The sequence below is a fragment of the Macaca mulatta genome, chromosome 4 (genome assembly GCF_049350105.2).
Source record: "Macaca mulatta isolate MMU2019108-1 chromosome 4, T2T-MMU8v2.0, whole genome shotgun sequence".
Classification (NCBI taxonomy): domain Eukaryota; kingdom Metazoa; phylum Chordata; class Mammalia; order Primates; family Cercopithecidae; genus Macaca; species Macaca mulatta.
Window position 1 is genome coordinate 128,011,656 of NC_133409.1, and position 20,450 is coordinate 128,032,105.

Genomic DNA, 20,450 nt, shown 5'->3' on the forward strand with positions numbered 1-20,450 from the left:
AGAATCATGTGGTGACAGGCAGAGAGACAATGGTATCCCAGGCACTCCAGTAACATGATGTTCATCAGAACTGGGCTGCTTTTGGCACACAGTCTGTCCCAGCAGCACCGAACCCCAACAGAACAGGAAACTAATGTGTGTCATACAAAATACCAACTATCTCATGTTCAAGATCTCACCAGTGAACCTCTGAATATCAGCATCTTCTGAAAGCTAATTAGTTACTTTAAAAGTTGTGATTATTTTCATGTAAAAAAAGTTAAGAGAAAGGGGAATAAAAACCTGACGCAGTTAGTAATGTATGCATTAAATAAAATACGTATTGAAAAATAGTCACAGCCATTCTCCTATTTACCCATGATTCTTCTTTATTTGGCTGCTAAATATAGGGGCACGTTAGTATTGCTGTCAGCTTAATATTAAGTAGAAGGCATTAAAGGCTTGAACAGTGGTGCAAAAAGCTGTAGGTAAATCTCTCCTATGCTGGCTGTTAGCAGAGCACTGTAATGCCAAATAACTGCAGCAAACTTTTTTTTTTGGTTCTGCTGCACTGCAGCTCATAAAGGGAGCACTAATTCTGGGGGAAAAAAAAAAGTTAAATCTAGCAAGTGGTTAGCACCAGCATTCCAAAAAACTTCAGCAGCCTGTGTTTTCAGCCTCTGCTCCAACTTCATTACTGTAAAATAAGAGAATACAGTAGTCAGGTTAAGATGAATAAATGTTAAAAAATACACCTGAAAATTATACATTAATATTTGGTCATAGCATCTCCTACAAAAAACATAGTTTATATTACAATAGGAAAAGCTTATTTTTATTCCTTAAGTAGATCCTTCCTTGTTTCACTATTAATGGCATAATAAAGACACACAGCTGTACCTTTACATCAGACTCCAATCTCTTGACAGTTCAGCAGAGCAGTTCCGGCCTCCTACAAAGTACCATGATGGTTTTGAGGGGCTGGGGCTGCCTTAAGAAACAACACTGCTATATCTCACCCACACCCTCACCCTTCCATTACTTGACTGATGACCTAACTTCACTTTAGCATTGACTGCATCATTCCCTAAAATGCATCATCTAACTAGGAGGTTAAGTGAATAGGGATTGAATTAAGTCCCAGCTTTTGCAAAAGGGAAAATTACAAAAGACGAAGACCAAATAACCTCTTGCTTTTTTTCACATATTGATTTGCTTGATCTTACAATTTTGCTATGTGGTAGAGGAGTGATTCCAATAATTTCTTTACCCATTCAATCTCTCTGTTCCTATGTGATAGGTTTGGACCATCTGGAACAGATAACATAAACCTAATTGAGTGGAAGATAGCTACTGGCAATTGTGAAGGCAGATTATACAAAAGAAAGCATAAAAGAAAGCATTAGAGATGAAGCAAGAAGAGAAATTTAGTTCTAAGACATAACTGATAGAACAATGTGATGGAATAACACCAATGGAGGAACTGACCAGAACTTTCTATTTCCAGGTTCCAACTCATGACTAATATGGGAGCCTTTCTACAGGCAACTGTCTGTGCTTTGCCCTCAGCCAGATCATGAGGTGAAGAAGCAGTGGTGACTTAGAGCTGGCTCCTATGTGCAAGCGTATGTCTTGGCCAAACAGCTAAACAGGATTGTGAAACGTGGTTACAATCTGCATTATTAGGAGAAAGTACATTTTAGACTAGAAGAAGGAGACAGATAAAAAGCACTAACAAAGTGGGTGGCTCATGACTGCTCTGGTTTGTTCTGGCCATAGAAAATCAACAGGCAAAACAGTAAGAAGTAAACTGTAGCTTTCATCATCTAAAATTCTCTGAAGCCCTAGAATGAAGGGAGGAAATGATTCAAGTACATCTCCTCATTAATATTTCTAACAAATAAAAATTACCATTATTTTGCTTTTTCTGAAAGCACCAACATAATTTTTCTTAAAGTACCAGCATTTAGTAGTAGTTAATTTTACAAGAGGTTTAAGGAAATTATCATCATTTGGCTAATACTTTTTAAGTGCCATGTATTTTATATGCTAAGCACTTTACATACATTTAGGCAGATCTTCACAATCATTTGATTCCATTTTACGAAGAATAAAATTGAAGCTCAGAAAGATTCAATATCACACCCAAGGTCATAGTGCTCCAAATTAATCCCCAGTTTATTTCATGCTTTCTATTTGCTTTCCATTACTTAGTTTGTCTTAGTCAAACTAAAACATACACTGAGTCTGGCTTGTGAAATGGTGAACTCTGTTACCAGGAGAAGTTCAATAGAAGATATATGAGCATATATTACATAGATGGGATTATAACATTAAATAAAATATTGGAATAAATGCCTTCTAAGTTCCCTCTCAAATATAAAATTTTATTATAATAGGAATCATTAAATCAGATTGAAGCACCATAGGCAGATCATCTTCTGACACCATGCCGGCAAGTTTAGCACTATGTCTCAGCTCTTCCCAAACCCACCAGCACATCAAATCAATGTTTGGCCCCACAATTTAGCAGTCAGTTGGAAAAGATGTACTATGCTATGACAGCTACAGCCATCATTTTAGACACTTTGTGAAGTTTTTAGGTGGTGTTTTTTGTTTGTTTGTTTGTTTGTTTGTTTGTTTGCCAATCTCAGTATAAGAGTTAAAAAAAAAAAAAAAACTTGGGAATAACAAAGGTGGACATGTAAGAAAAGTGAGAATCATCAACAAATACATCAATTCTATTTTCAAACTAGCACCCTTGCAGTTAAGGCTCAGTATTTTATTATATTGCCAATGAAACAACACACTTATTTTGGATATAAGAAAATATAAGTAAGAAAGAACTTAAGATGCTTTGGAAGTCATAATCCTGGAACACAGTCAAACTCAAAATCTTGTTTGTTTTTTTTTTAAATTCGGAGTTAACTGTGGGTAATAAGTAACATATTCTTGTGAAACATTAAGCCAATGTTACAGAAAGCATTTTTTAAAGGAATGTGCTGTGTGAGTTGGTTTTTCATTCCCATTAAAAGCAAAACCAAATATGTATATTCTTTATTGCAAAATGAAAACAAAATAACCTACATATATGTTCTTGTGAATATGAAATCAGGATGCATGTATTGAGAATGAAAAGCCATTTCCAAGAAATGTGTATCATAATATGATTAAATGCTGCATGTTCATTTTTTTTCCTGAAAGATTTCAAATGTTTTGTGCATTTATGTAACTATTGACTTTGGTGAAAAAAAGACAAAATCTGGTATCAGAGTTTATTATCCATAAGCCAGAAGGTATAAAACGTTCAGTAATTAAGGTCCTATAAAGGCAACCTCATAGATAAAGGATGCAGGTACAATGGATTCTAGAGAGTACAATGTTGAATCTGGGGTCAAAACCATGTGACGTCTGGATGATGTGAGTTCCAAATAATTATTAACCCTGACCTTATTGTTTTGTTTGTTTCTCTTGGAAACTAGAAATAGTCTTCCCAAGCCACCACACAGAGGAGTCGTAGGTCCCTTTAGTTCCTGACTTCTGCTCAACTTGACAATGACTCACTACAGTATCAAACCTAACTTGAATCTATTGAGATGACTTTGAAGGAGAGACCCCCAAATTGTCAAACACCCACTTCTATAGTAGATTTAACTGAGTTTCTAGAAATGAAAAATAAATGAGAGCTGTTTCTTTTTATTGGCTACTTCTGAGCCAGACTCTCCCTGATTTTAATTCTGGTTCTTGCCAACCAAGTGTAAGAACAAATGGAAATTCAAAAAGAAAGGCTTAATTCTTGCTGCTGAGCATAACGGGAGAGATTTCCCTCTCCCTTCTTTTTCTTAAAGCATTTACTTTAGAAAACTCATCATTGTAAGTACTTTCTCCTCTCTTTGAAATGTATATAAGTTCTTTTGAAAACAGGTGGGCCCTTTGTCAGGCCCTGAAAAGTTTCTTTCAAGGACTCGAGAACCATCTCCTTTAAATGTAAACAGACAAGAAAGATAGCATCCCTATCTGCCAGTTTCCAGGGAGGGTAAGACTCTAACTTTAGCTCAAGCCCGGCTCGAAGTTATACAACGACCCCATGTCGTAAAGATATGCGAAGTTTATTTTGCCTTGTGTAAAGCCAGACACAGATTGTCATCCCAAATTTCAGGTGAATTTAGGATGAACTATGTATAATTAATGATGCTTTCATTTTTTCTTACTTGAGGACCCACTTAACTATTGTTGATCTTGAGAATATGTATGTAATGGGGTCTATCTCCCTGGTGATATGAAGTCTGAGATTTCTTCTTGTCTGCAATCTCTTAGCAGATTACCTATGATGCACATCACATTCTGGTTCAATGTTTATTCAATAACAAAAAGGGTTTTATTTCTCTACTACCCTTGTGAAGGGAACTTCTGGGTTAGAAGAAAGGTTTTGTTTTGTTTTGTTTTTAAATTACATTTCCTCAACACAGGTTGGAGGCTTACAACACAAGAAAATCATTTTGATGGATCCATTGCTACCAAATCTGGATATAGGAATATCCTTTCCTTTATTATTTCCCTGACCACCTGATGCCTGGGAAAGGTGGTTATCTACTCAGGTACCCGTATCAGGTGTCTTTATTTTTATAAGACAAAGTTACCCTGGCCCTGTAGCCATTTGTGTATCAATGCATAGGAATCTTCTTTTAATCATTATTATACTGGTAATAATATCCAGATTCCAAATTCTTGCCTGAGATTACAACCTTCAACTCTCAGCAATCCAAGATGCATCAAAGCTTCATTTTGAGGAATAATGTTTTGGAAAATTGCCTGAAAAGAAGAGAGTGGGCCTTTTTCTCTTGATAATTTTATTTTTACCCTTAAATCAAACCAGAAAATGAGAGTGGCTTCCACGGGCAAGTAATTTATTTTCTCTTTTCTATGTTCCCACCCGGAGAATAAAGTCAGAGGAATGGCATGGCTGCTTTATACTATTAGAACCTTAGACATCAGTGGAGGTTCTGAAATTCAAAATAAAATAAACTCAGAAAGCTTATATACCACCAAAGTGGCAAATGAGTGATAGTCACCTCACTAACAGAATTGTTATCTTGTAAACCCTTAAATGTTTATCAAAAATCTGCAAAGAGAAGGAATAAGAAAAGACAAGAATTTGCCTAGTATGTGTTTTATGAGCAGCTAGTGAATGATTAGCTCTTAAGTTGTGTTAATAACAAATGAACCTGAAAGGTCAGAACCAAATGAATCTAATCATGTTTTGGGAAATCAATTGATCTTCAACTTGAAAATAAAATGCAGGAGTCATAGGGCTGTATGTAGCAGGTAATACAAAGAGGGGCAGTCTGTTTATATCTTATTCTGCAGTATGACATTCACAAATAAGTCTGCAGAAGGAGAAGCAGGTTATGGAGTTGTTGTGGATAAAAGAGTTGCTGAGCTCACAAGATGAGAAATACAATAAAAAAAAAATTGTCACTACTAGAATTTAATTTTCTCCTAAGTAACTCAACTTAGAAATCATTTATCTTAGTCAACAAGTATGCTCTGCCTGTATGGTGTTAAATATTCACTTACTTAGAAATTACTGCACTGGTGTGAACAGTAAAAATCTCTGAAAGTATTCTTCTTTGAAAATCAGTTAGATGATACAATGGTCAAATCAATTATTTACAGATCTCATCTGCTTGTATGGAGGTTCATCAGTGACCATGTATTTTAAGTGTTATATAAAGTACAAATAAAACATTGTTTGGAATGCACTAAGCCTCCAGACTCAGCTTGCACCAAATACTATGCCAGCCCCATCCTAAGCAATTTCCAAACCTTGTATGGAATGTGAAGGCAAACAAAAATAAAGTATTAAATTTTGCTAATGAAATTACAGTGAATCTCAACATAGAACAGATCTCTCAAAATTAATCTACCACAAATTAAAGCACATGTTATTCCTTTAAGCCATTGGACAGCAATTTGTTGTCAGCCAAGTTTTCAGTAATTGAAATCATTCACTGGAACATATTCTTTCATGATCCTCCTACTTTTACTTTCTATTTTGTGTTTTCAGGGTTGAATGACCAATTTATTTGATTGGCCTTCCTAGACTGCCAATGAAGGAGCTATAATTTGAAGATCTCAACCTTTGGTGCATATTTGAATAATCTGAAGAGATTTTAAAACATACCAATACCTTTGTCACCTGTAAAGTTTCTTGATTTATTAATTTGTCTGGAGTGGATCCCTGTCATATGACAAGGAAGTATATTTGTCATTGGTGTGTTTCAAAAGTCAATTACAGGTGATTGTAATGTTCAGCCCCGGTTGAGAACCACTGAGCTAGATGATAAGTGGAATTGTTTGTTTGTTTGTTTGTTTTTTGAGTTCGTTCCTTTTAAATGAACTTTAGAAATGATGAGTTATAAAAATGATAGGTAAGTCAAATCAGATATATCTAATATCTGTTTGTATTTAAATGAATTACTGAGTTAATTTTAAAAAGGTAGTATCTACAAATAGGCTGAGTTGATTCAAGAAATGACAATCTGGTAGTAAGCAAGACAAACTAATGTCTTTAGGAAATGAAAGAAAAACCAAGGGGAAAATTCTGAGATACCATCAAGGACTCTTCCATAATTCTTTATTTGCACTGTGTTTGTAACTGAAATGGTTTATTCCTTTAGGTCATATACTCATAAGAACAGAATTGCTTTATAAAACTGATGTTCTTGGTTGTGGTTGAAGGTAAATAAATAACACCAGAGAAAAGATTTGGGGAAAATATCCGGGTCAATACAAGTCTGACCACATATCATAAGAAGTTGTAAAAAGTTGCTAAATTGCTCCAAAATGTGCCAATATTACTAAGAAGTAAAATACAGCACACTGGAAGCACAAAATGGCCTTTTGCTTAATTATTTATATTTTTTTACGACTATTTCTCACAAAGTTAAACATCCTAGCTATTTGACTTTAGGCAATAGATTAAGTTCCTGCAGCTTTAGTTTCCTCATCTCTAAAAAGAATAACAATAGTACTTAACTTAAGAATGTTTTATGAAAATTAAGTAAAACAAAGTGCATAACACTGTTTGTAATGCATAGTAACCTCTCAATAGATTGAGAATTATAATAATTCTCAATGCTGCCAAGACTGCATGGAGGCAGATATTATCAGAACACACTCCTCGTAGGGTAAATTACTACAATTTTCCAGAACAGCAATTTGGCTACATGTGTTGAGAGTCTTCTCTCACGAAGTTAAAGTTCAAACTGTAAATGACACGTTTCATATATTCCAAACCTGAATCAAAATCATTTTATGGCAATCTTATCCACTATCTTAATTTTAAGTTTTGTCTCAAGGGTTGTGATAATCGGTGTAAAAAAATGCAAATACTACATCTATACCATTCTCTTTGGCTCACAAAGTCTTTTGCATTACCTAACATTCAGTACTTCTCAATTTGTTATCCGAACTGGCTGTTTTTGTAATTTAATAACCAATTGATTTTCTCTTTTTTTGTGTAGAAACACTCTTATTGTAATAGATATAGCCTATGTGAACTTGAACCAAAATTATTGTATTTGAAAGAAATACAAAGTTTCCTATTTTTTATATTCATCTGAAACATGCAAAATTTATTTAATCATTCTTCTATTTCTGAACATATATATTTTTCTAAATTTTCACTATTATACAATTTGTCACCATCATACTGAAAGAGCTAACACATTTGACAAAAAGTTATTAACTTTAATATATAAAAAGGGAGTTTACAACTCAACAAAATATATCACCATACCAGTAAATGCATAAGATAGTGCAAAAACAAAATAGATAAAAAATAAAGACAAAAATAACAGAAGAAATACAGAATTTTAACATGCAAGTTAATATTAAAAAGTAACTTTCCCTTTTAATTTGGCAAATATTTTAAAAGGTGATTTTAAAAGAGAAAGAATTAGATCATATAGATAGAAATATAAATTAAAAATAGAGAAATTTGGATAAATATATTTATCTAAATTAAAAATCCTAATTTAGATTAATTTAGACACTAGACAGAAAATAATAGAGCGCCCAAGAAGCACAGACTGCAGGCTGTCAGATTTGGATTCAATTTCTGATTGTGGAGACACTTTGTAGCTATTTGACTTTAGGCAATAGATTAAGTTCCTGCAGCTTTAGTTTCCTCATCTCTAAAAAAGATAATAATAGTGCTTAACTTAAGAATGTTTTATGAAAATAAAGTAAAACAAAGTGCATAACACTGTTCGTAACGTATAGTAACCTCTCAATAGATTGGGAATTATAGTAATTCTCAATGCTGCCAAGACTGCATGGAGGCAGATATTTTTAGAACACACTCCTCATAGGGTAAATTACTACAATTTTCCAGAACAGCAATTTGGCTACATGTGTTGAGAGTCTTCCATATGTTTATATTCAGAAAACCAATAATCCTATTTTTACAATATTATCTTAAAAAGTAACCAGAGATGTGGTCAATGATATAAATGCATACCTATTCATAACACAACTTTATATTTTAATGACTAATGTTACAACCAAAAGCCACATCAGTCTTATATTATGACAGAGCTTTTTAAATTTGCAGAAATAGGGATGCCAATTTAGGAAAAGTAGATAATATGCCTTAAATTGTGGAAAATATGGCTTGGAAAAGAAAATTCAAATTATACATGGAATTTTATTATTCTTACTTCTCTTTTATGTTATGCTTGTTTCTTCCTAAACTTAGAGGCTGCAAAATTAAGCATACTTCTTTTGTAAGGGTATTTTAAATGAATATGTGAGCTCACCCAGTCCCTTCTCAGAGACAAGTTTTTTAAAATCACTTTTTTTCTCCCATTTTCCACTTTATCTGAGAGGATGTAGAAGAAGAAAACACCTTCAGTTATTCTTGCTCTTGATAAATACAAAAGCAAACCATGAAGAAAACATGTCTTTACAGAATTTTTGCCTTTGTTTCTATGGTATAGCTCTTTTTTTTTTTTTTTTTTAAAGAAAGTTGTTTGAACTTACTTTTTACTTATCAGCTCAAAACATTAAAATAGATAAACATTTACATGAAATGTAGAGGCTACGATTGAGCTGATATGCCTTTGTATAAAAGCTGCATGCCATACATAAAATTCACTTGGGGAAGGTGGGGTTGGTGGTGCTCAGTAAGCCTAGCACTCATCTTCCTATGAACTGAAACTGAGATATCATGAGATAGTGTGAGTCTGATCCTGAAAACACACCATATGGATTATAGGACATCCATTACCCTCTAGAGAAAGAAGACAACAGTGATTTCACATATGAACCCAAAAAGGGGATCACAAAGACAGGCACTCGAGGCAGGTGTTGGTTTGTTGGTCCGTCCAGGTATCACACACAGGGAACTCTAGTGCTACCTTCTACATTGAGAGTCAGCAAGAATTTACTTATTTCACTATCAAATCCTTCTGACCGACAGAGTGGAACAGTTAGTAACAATTCTTTCCTTTTTTATAAAAGCACAATTTTGTTAACATTAAAAAAATTAGATTGGTTTATTTCTACAATCACACAGAAATGGAGAACTAGATGTCCAGTCCTATCTTACATTTACCTCTTTGGAATCAAGAGCTTCATGTTCAGGAATAGCCGCCATTGGATGACTCAGCTTCACAGAAAAGATGCCCAGGATATGATCAGGAGTAGAAGTGATTAAAAAAAAAAAAAAAAAAAAAGTTGAAATTTCATTTAAATAGATTGACAATGACATAAATATTTTATTGCAGATAACAGTGGACTCTACCAAGTATAAACATTAAGATTCAATTGTCACTAAAAGACAAAGGAAGATATTTTGGCAGAGAGTGAGTACTTTCAGTATAAGACCACATCTTATTTATTTTTGTGTCACACATCAACTCTAACAGGGCTTAGCATATAGCATAGGCCCTCATTAATTATGTATCTAATGAAGGAACTGTCAAAATGCACTAACAGATTTCACAGAGAGGAAACAAAGTTAAATTTATGTTTCACCCCTCACATATAGGCCTCTAGTTGAAAAGCTCCAAAGCAACACCAACAAATCATGTTCAGACCCACAGTCAATGTAGATGCATCTATAGACAGTACTTACTGGAAATGTAAACTATTGTGCTTTATTGTGACTATTAATAATCTCAATACACACGAACTTCATAAACATTGCAATCTCACCAGGTGATGTTATTATAATGTAATTTATATCATAGTGACACTTTTAACAGAAGTTCTTTTTTTATGTGGGAATTTTTATTACTGCATAGGTCTTCTGAGAGCTAATGTAAACTTCATAAGATAGAAGAAAGTCATCGATATGCAAGAAAGAGAGAAACAAACTAAGAGACACACACAAAGAGAAGGGGAGAGCAAACATTTGTAATGAAATCTCTTTACCCTTTTTTGGTATTAACCATTTATCCTAACTCCAGCTTTAGAATAACCACAGATCCAGTTTGACAGTAACATTTCTTATTTCTGCCATCATTCTGGGCAAACCAGGGTTGTTGAAATGATTGGACCCCTTTCACTTTCAACAGGGTCTTGCTTGGGGCAAAAAGTCTATGGACAGAGACCAGCTCTTAATCCCCTAGAGCAATTTGGAGGAGGCCAGTAATTTAGGCTGCCCTGGGGAAGACTCTAACCGTGGCTGCTAGGGAGGGCAAGGAGGTCTCCACCTGACATTTCCTCAGATTTGCCTTCGTTCCAACAGATATTCAAGAATGGAACCAGTTTTTGTTTAAAGTTATAGCTTCACCAAATCCAAGCCCTTACATTGTATTCCCAACTATAAAATCCTTTGGGTATCATAGCAACAGGACTCCTTCTAGCTGCCTGAGACCATTGCTTTAAATAGAAGCATGATCTGGCCCTAGAGCCAACTAGAAATCTAAATAGCATTCCAGACAGCAGCTGGAAGCACCTACTTTTTCCTGTTCATCAGAGTCTCCTGAGATCCTAAGTATGACTCAGGATCAGACTCTAGGTACTGCTTCAAACTTCAAACCCAAGTGATTTATCCTGGAAATAGCACAGTCATTGGTATACCTAGGTTAAGTAGTACAATATCTATATGAATCATCGGAGTTTGTACAATGTCAAATGTCCAACCTCCTAATCTCCTAAAACAGAAAAGAAGAATCATCTTGAAATTTTAAAATCTTGGTAATAGCCCAATAAAGCATTTAACTGAGATTAGAAAAGCAATTGAGTAATTATGTGATGCCTACTGTTATATTCCATTCTTCCTTTCCAATACAGGTATTCAGTAATTTTAATCCATTTTATTTTAATCTTGAATTTCAAAAACTATGTGTTGATTATCCTAATCAATGAAAGAGAACAGAAAATGACCGATCCTAGTTAACTGGTAATCCTCAAATCATTTATATTTAGCTTTGGAATGCTTTCTTCTGTTTATGATCTTTCATCACAAAAGGTTTGCCTTTTTAATATTCTTAAGCTGACTAAAAATGTGATATTCATGTGTTGTGAAGAGTTATGGATTTAGTCATAATAATTTATTACATACTCATATAATAAATTCTTTATATGGTTTGTTCGTTTAGTTTTCACAACAACCTGGTAAGGTGAGCTAGTAATACCCTGTTTCACAGATGAGGAAATGAAAGCACTGAGAGGTAGGATAACTTGTTCAAGGCCCAAAACTAGTAAGTGGAACACCCATGCTGGAATCTAGCCTGAGAGTGTGCAGAGACTGTGCTCTCAAAGCAAGTGTGATGTGGCAATATGCCCATGGGAAGATATGCAGGAAAAAGAAGTGGGAAGACAGAGAGACAGGGGAAGGGAATGGAGCATGACATTTAGCAAAGGGAAAAGCCAGGCACTAAAGTCAAGGGGGTCCCATTCAGAGACCAGGAGAATCTCAGGGGTGGCTCGTATAGCTATGAAAGGTCACACAAGAGACACAGTATAATGGAGCTTATATGTCAGATGAGGACTCTGAGCTTAATTTTCTTAGGCAGTGAGAAGTCATTCAAGTACTTTAAGTTGGGGACATGTGTGGTCATGTGGTCAGATTTCTCATTTTAAAAAAAGTCACTGTGGCTGATGTGCAAAATATGAAAATACGTGGATTGGAAGATATTTAAGTAATGCATGAAAGATATGACAGCAGGGCAGGAAAGTGGAGAGGGGAGGGAGGGAGCGAGGGAGAGAAGGAAGGAAGGGAGGGAGGGAGGGAGAGAAGAAAAAAAAGAAGAATTTATTAAAAATATCATCTCAAAAAATACAATAGACTCAAGTTTTCTGGGTAACTCTAGCCTTCCTACTTTCTAGGATGAACAAAGAAGCAGAGGGTAGATATCCTGCTATTTTGCTGATTAAGAAAGAAAAACTGGGAACAGAGAGAAATGTTGAATGCTAAAACCTCTGCCGAATGCAGAGACTTTGTAATGCATGAGGACTAGAGATGTCAAATGGGGAGGACAATAACACATAGTATGAAAATTTTGCCAGTCAGAATGGAAACAGTGAAACTAAGCATTAAAACAAGTTCTGGTTGGGTGTGGTGGCTCACACCTGTAACCCCAACACTTTGGGAGGCCTAGGTGGGTGTATCAAAAGATCAGGAGTTTCAGACCAGCCTGGCCAACATGGTAAAACTGTGTCTCCACTAAAAATACAAAAATTAGCTGGGCATGGTGGTGTGTGTCTGTAATCCCAGCTACTCAGGAGGCTGAAGCAGGAGAATTGCTTGAACCCGGGAGACGGAGGTTGCAGTGAGCCAAGATCATGCCACTGCACCCCAACCTGGGTAACAGAGCAACACTCCACATAAAAAACAAACAAACAAACAAACAAACAAAAACTAGTTCTACGTAGGTGAATGGCTTGCCATGCAGAGAGTAGATGAATATTACAGGGCAGAGAGTCATCCAAGATGGCATACTTGATGGTAAATGCCATGGAAAACAAATGATTATGTTGCCTCAAAGAAAAAGCTAACTAAAAAGTTACTAATGTTAGCATCAGAGCATTATTCAACATGGAAAGATGAATGAAATGGGAAGTTCAAGTGAAATGAGACAAAGCATACTTTTATCCTGGATAGAGAATCCTGTCCTAGATATTGTATAACAGATTAACTCAACCTTTGTTCACTCACCACTGTTGGAAAAACACATTTGAATAAAACGTTCAGTTGATTTTTATTACACTTTTGGTCACAGCTGCCACCAAACTAACATAAAAATAAAGCCTTGTGAAGAGTTTGTTACCAGTATGGGGCTTTCTCAAAAATATCATTGCCTCTCCCGAGGAAATATAAACCACAACCCCAAAGAGACAAAATCCCCTCAGACCAACTGAAGAAATGAGAATGTAACAACTAGAAAAAAATATGCAAAATGTGGTTAAATCAGTCAATTAAGTCTTTAATGTACACAAGAAATGGAATTCAGAGCTTTAGCTTTTGTGAAACAGTTCTCCCTTCTTGAGTGGAGATAAAGTATGTTTTCTGTAGTGCCAGAAATTATGAAGCTGAGGGAGTGTTACAGGAAGTCTTAACATTTTAAAATCACCACGGGTGCCATACATTCCATCCAGAATTCACTTCTTTGGGATTGCTTTTATGTTCAACTACATCCTCTTGTCAACCTCCTTCACACCATTTGTCTTCAGTCATCTGTACCTTCTGCTTCTGTCTCTCCACTTAGATTTGTGAACTACTAAGATCGAGCATAACCTTCTCAATACTATCCCTCAAAAGCAGACATTACAAATTATTGTAGCAATACCCACATCAAATCTGTTTCATAAGTATAATGTTGTCATTACGAGACTAGATGCCATTGGAAGTCATAGATTAAAACTAACTAAAACTAACTTATTGTTAGTTATGCTGTACTTAGCATAGGACCCAACCAGCACAGAGTAGACACTGAATGAGTATTGAATGAACAAATTAATAAGAGAAAAGAAGAATTAGATGGCTAAAGAAAAGAAACAGTTTCCTGACTTGTAAAATTAAAGAATTCTGAATTAGTGAAGCCTTAGGAAGTATTAACTGAATGCCTAAAAGATATCCTTCTTTGTATGAGATTTTGAAAACTGAAGATCCTTCAAGTAGAGTTTTCACACAGGTGAGTTCTATTTGATCCTCATATTTCTCTTGCTTTAAAAAGAATTGAATTTAGTTATCAGTGTCTAAGTCCACAGATTATACATGCAGGCTTGTATTTCTGGTTTCTCTTGAACTGTTCAAAGATCTTCCAACACTAACCTTGCAGTTATGTGACTCTGGACAGTAGCTTATGCCTTTTAGATGAAGCTAAAGATCTCCAAGTAAATACAGTCCCTACCACTCCTATGAGGAGGCCAAAGGTCAGGGGTTACCTATTATCGTGATTATGTACATAATCACGATTATATACATATCATGATAATATGTTATAGGTTATATTTATTATCATTATATACATTATATATTTGTTTCATTCACTTTGGAGATATGCCTAGCCCAATAAAGTATTTGTGTTTTTAATCCCTGATTTACAGCATATCAGAGTGTGCTAGAGGAACCCAGGAAATCTTGTAAATTTCAGATTCCGGCAGGGTAGGTGTGGAGAGGGGCCTGAGATTCTGCATTTCTGACAGGCTGTCAGCTGGTGCTGATGCTACCACAGGTTGAATAGTAAAGCCATTGCCAGTATCTTTGTATGAATTGATGAAATGAATTTGTTTCAAATATTTATCTATTTACAACTAAAATTAGCTATACTCAAAATATCCTGATCAATTCTGATACATTGGAGTTGTATAGTTAGATCATTTAACACATATCTGATTATTAAGTACCTGCTAATAGGTCAGGCACTTGGCTAGATGTTAGGGATGTCACAATCAGTGAACAGACATTGTCACCTGCCTTGAAGACTACAGTCTAGCAGGAGAGACAGATAGTAATTATATAATCAGGAATATATAGGTACAAACACAAAATAATGTGTTAGGAAGTAAAAGTACTGAGTCTTATCAGGGTTCATAATAGATGAATCTAGCCTAAACTAAAAGGATGAAGGCATATTTTTTCCCAGAGGCTGAAATTTCAGGGATGCTACCTCATAGGAATAAGAAGCATGATGAGTGCATACGGAATTAGTTGCTGAGAGGAAATTACTCACAATTGGGATGATTGAAAAACAGGGAGAAAATTCTAGTGGATGGATAAAATGAGTGAGAGAGCGATATCAGAAATGGAGGATAGAGAATTACTGCGAGGAATTTGTACGCATCAACTTCACTTCAGTGTCATCTGTAAGCCCTTGAAAATGCTTATTAAATGAATGAACACTGTTAAATATGAGTTTTCCTGCAAAGTACATGATCTCATTCCTTGTTATGACTGCGTAGTATTCCATGGTGTATATGTACCAAATTTTCTTCATCCAGTCTATCATTGATGGGCATTTGGGTTAATTCCACATCTTTGCTATTGTAAATAGTGCTGCAGTAGACATACACATGCATGTGTCTTTATAATAGAATGATTTATATTCCTTTGGGTATATACCCAGTAATGAGGTTGCTGGGTCTAAAGGTATTTCTGCCTCCAGGTCTTTGAGGAATCTCCACACTGTCTTCCACATGGTTGAACTAATTTGCACTCCCACCAACAATGTATAAGTGTTTCTTTTTCTCCACAGCCTTGCCAGAATCTATTATTTTTTGACTTTTTACTAATACCCATTCTGACTGGTGTGAGATGGCATCTCATTGTGGTTTTGATTTGCAGTTCTCTAAGGATGCTGGGCTTTTTATCATGTGATTGTTGGCCACATCATCCTTAGTGAGCTAACACAGAAACAGACAACCAAATACTGCATGTTCTCACTTGTAAGTGGGAGCTAAATGATAAGGGCACATGGACACATGAAGGGGAACAGACACTAAGGCCTATCAGAAGGTGGAGGGTGGGAGGATGGAGACAGGCAAGAGAAACAACTAAAGAATACTAGGCTTAATACCTGGCTGAGGAAATAATCTGTATGACAAATCTCCTTAAAATATGTTTACCTATGTAACAAACCTGCACATGGACCCCCAAACTTAAAGTAAAAGTAAATAAACATACATACATATATATATATATGTTTTCCTCATTTCCCCAAAAGACCGCAAGCTGCTTGAGACTAGGTCTCATCATATCCTAGCAGTTGTTCACCAAACACTAGTTGATTGGTTTTACTGCTCACAGTTCTATACCCTGGAATAAAACATAGGCAATGCTCTGAGTTTTTTCTTTACTGAGACCAGTTCATAATACTTGCTACGTGGAGAAAGCTCCTCTCTATGATAGTTAGAAATATGCCTCTCATATCAGAAAAAGAATTGGCTATATGTCTTAAAGATTTAAGTTGTATTAGGCCAAATATAAAAAATATATTACAACATTTATTAATATTTATTTTTAGGATTTAAATATTTATTTTTAGAATTTAAAAGTAGAGCATCTATTTGTGGCGATGCCCAAAGGTTCCCAAGTTTGTCTATCTAATTAATTCCCTTTGCGATGTGGGGAAAATCACTTTGTGTCTGGGCTTTGGTTTTTTCATCTTTAAAGTCTGGGCCCTAAATAGATGAGTTTCAGTTCCTCTTTTACTTGGATAATTCATTGGTTCCATGATGCTTAAGCAAAAAATCTACTGATTAATAAATGATGCTATCTCAGAAATAAAGGTCTTCTTTATGACATCTCCTGCACTGAGCCATAGCTGAGGTAGAAGTTATGCCGATGGGGATGGTAAAATGAACTCCCCAACCTTAACCGGAATCCTTAATGTCGGTTCTTAGTTCTGCTCATTTATTCCTTGTATGAACTGTTACAAAGTATTAAGTTCACAACATTCTTTTGTGTATTCGCTTGGTTATTATATGTTCACTTGATAATAATGTTAGTTGATATATTCTATTGAAATGCATGGTAATTGTTTCATAAGCCTACCAAACACTCACTGCTGAATGTTGGTCATTAATATTGTTATATTGGAGTCTCAATTCTAAGAATACTAATAAGACAACATAGGAATTTTCTGTCCTGATCTTTGTAATAGATCTGAAATATGGCTGAAAACTCCCAAATTATACTATTTTTATTCTTGGCCTTTCCTCCTCCATCCCAAGAGATAAAGACTTAGGGCATGTTAGAATTTCTTCTTCCAAACACCACTTTCCAGACAGCAGTGTAAGGGAATTTTTGTCTGTCCATTATTGTATATCCAGCCTGTTTAAAAACAAATACCACATCCTATTGTTGACTTACATTTTTCATCTAGACTTGTTTCTTTCTCAACTAGAAAACTACTTCCCTAAGGGGATTAACTACACCATTCAGTTTTTTCAGTGCACAGCTCCCAGATTATAATGAAAACAGAGTAAAACATGTATTCCAACACCATTTTAGGTCTCAAAACAAATCCCAGAAGTTGAAATTGGAATTGACAAGGAAGCATATTTGTTGTTCTTTTTGTCTATCCTTTAAGAGAACATTTCGTTACTTAGCACCACAGGCAAAACATCATTTTCAATTGTTTTCAATATCATACCAGTCTAGTACAATCATAAATGAAATGTCTATTTTTTCACAAAATAAAATATTGGTGGAATATTTTTCTGTCTCCATTTTTTGTCTTCTATAGATTATAAGGCGTATTGTACCTTTTATTCCAGTGTGACATAAAATCAAATATAAACAGCTATGTATTAATACTCTCGACTTCATAAATATATTTGGAATCCTGTCCCTGCCTTATTCCCATACAAGGTCTTCCTAATTTGCTACCAGTTACCTCTAAGTTGCAGGAAATGTATCCCAGGTCCCAGGTGTGATATCAGCAGATGTCAATTGATGTATTGCAAGGATTTGGAAGAGTATTTAAGTAAAGAAATAGGTATGACTGTGATAGGGTCGAGCCATCCCCTCTCACTTTAGACCCCCTACCAGATCCCGTTCCACTCTCCTCTAACAACACACCCCCAAGGGCATCACTAAGGATGTGGGGGCTGAGAGTTGGATGAGGAAGGAAAGGGTATGTAGTTGGTTGGCAGGCAGATGAGCTAAGGACTGTATGTCAATAGGTCACAGAAGGGCTTCTTTCTATATGGTGCCTGCCAGCCCCATCTTCTTGGCATTGGGCCACATTCCTCCATTCCCACACCTTCCTATGCATTGTTTCAAACCACAGTTTAAAATTATGTAAGCTTTTCCTAACCCCTTTACCATCTCTTTTATATATAATGCCTTCAAACTGTCAGTACACCCAGTGTTTTCCTTCCACCTCCACTCCTTGCCCTATGTGGTCTAACTGTATGGTCCTGCCAGGCACTCTAACTTGGTCTTAGATTGTGGCCATTCCTGAGCCACCTGATGAAGTCTAAAATCTTTCTTCTGAAGAATCTGTCTTCTTTTACTTCCAGCTATGTTCTTGCTAGAACCACAAACTAATAGATACGATGGTTTTATATTCAAACTTCAAACGATAAAATAAGTGAGGTATTTACTGATGCTAAGAAGCCCTTAAAAAAAAAAAAACTCTCCACCATCAGTCAGTTTCAGCCATCCCAGAGTGAGATCTTTTGAGAATTAGAAGAAAAATGCTCCTAAACTGCCAAATTTGCCTACAATATCACCTGGGATTTTATAAACTGTTAAAAGGTCATTCAAATATGGGATCATTAAAATATATTCTCAGGCATTCAAGGCCTTGGAATATTTGCTAAATAAAAACCTATCTTAAAAACTTTCTTGGGTCAAGGACTTAAAGAAAAAGAAAAAGACATGCGGGAGGATGCTACATGAAATATGGGAAGAAACGGTAATAAAGCAACCTGATTAAGTGTGCTGTTGCCATAAAAACAAAACAAAACAAACCATGAATTGCTATGAAAAAGAAAGAGAGAAACTATAACCATAATATGCCAGAAATAAACACCTAGAATTAAACACTACCCATATGATGGGAGGCAATGGAAGGGACCAAATGGACTTGTCTTACTAAAAGAAGATACAGATATTGATACAGGCATATAAATACGAATACAGACCTTAAGTTAAGGACCATCAACAACAAAACAAGGTTGAATACATTTTAAACTAGTAAATTAAAACTACACTTTTCCAATAAAAACCTGAAAAGCAGAAATAACAGATAAGTTATGAAAAATGTGAAAATATGGCAGAATTAAGGTTATGTAATGAGATAATCTCAGGTATGAAGAGAAATCTCTCAAGATAAAAAAAAATCAAGATCAGAAAATATCTGGACAAGAGACATACACACAAATAAAAGTTATACAAATTTGAAAATCAAAGCAGGAAAAAGATTTGTCTCTCTAATATGAACCAAACTACAACTTGAATAGTAATTTTATTATCTTAAAAGTGGAATTCAAGAAGAAATGCTATAAGGGACAGAAAAAAGATATTATATACTGATAATAAAATCAATGAACCAGAAAATATGACTATCATAAACATATATTCCTAAAAATAGAGCCTCAAAGTATTAAGATTTTCCAGTGTTGGACTTCTAATGCTTTGAAAGCAAGTTGTGGTCTTACACTTCATTTGAATGCCTTAATAAAGCTAAGAAAGTGTTTGATGTCTAATGGTGGCTAGATAAATATTTTTATAAAACCTGAAGAAGGGCTCAACCTCACAGTCATATCCTTGTTCCCCAAAAGAGATTTCCATTTGATTCACAGAACTTATGGAACATATGGCTTATATGAAGGCGAATGGGTATCATTACTTGATGGCTGTAAGTTAAATGTCTGAGTTGTGCTTTCATTAGTCACACATCGACAAACTTCAACAAATTTAGCAATCTGAAAGAATTTTATGCTCATATTCTGGTGAAAGGAATAAAACAGTGGTCACATTAGGCAAGATAAAGCAATACAGAAAAATTTTGCCCTGAAGTTTCAAAATAAGAGACTCCTTGGCTATGCAAATATTACATGGTGAAAATAGATTTTGTTGCATGGGATACGTAAAAGGATCATAAAACACATTAAGGCAATGAGACAATTAGGTTGAACTATATGAAACTGATAAAATTGATATTTGTGTAGGTAAAAAATGATTGAATAATGGCAATTTCATGTGATGCAACCTAAAGAAACTTTTTAAAAAAAAACAAATAGCTTTTCAAGAAGGTTAGACAAGCAATTTTGTTCAAAGGTAGACAAAATATATATTTTTAAAACTCAATTTGCAAAGATAAAATGCTTCTATTCAGGTTTTCATTCTATTTCAGGGTTAATAATGCATGAGTCACAGCTGCCTTCTCCTATTGCGCATTTGCTCAGCTGACACTATTGTCCTAACCCTGAGTTACTTGACTCTCTCCCATCCTACCGCCCACAGTCAATGTCTGACTGGTAAAGGGCATAAAAGGGTAGCTCAT

The 20,450-nt window shown here is 35.2% G+C and overlaps 1 protein-coding gene across 38 annotated transcripts in view; it reads right to left on the reverse strand.

Annotated features, from left to right (window-relative positions):
- Positions 1 to 345: 345 nt before the first annotated feature.
- Positions 346 to 20,450, reverse strand: part of MLIP (muscular LMNA interacting protein) — a 258,328-nt gene continuing 238,223 nt past the window's right edge. For all 38 annotated transcript variants that reach the window (XM_078001295.1, XM_028847473.2, XM_078001314.1 and 35 more), the window contains 2 exons: positions 9,599 to 9,652; positions 346 to 676 (listed from right to left, as the gene is read on the reverse strand). In XM_078001295.1, the coding sequence (XP_077857421.1) occupies positions 674 to 676; positions 9,599 to 9,652 (57 nt within the window). In that variant the 3' untranslated portion in view covers positions 346 to 673. The remainder of the gene's footprint in view (positions 677 to 9,598; positions 9,653 to 20,450) is intronic.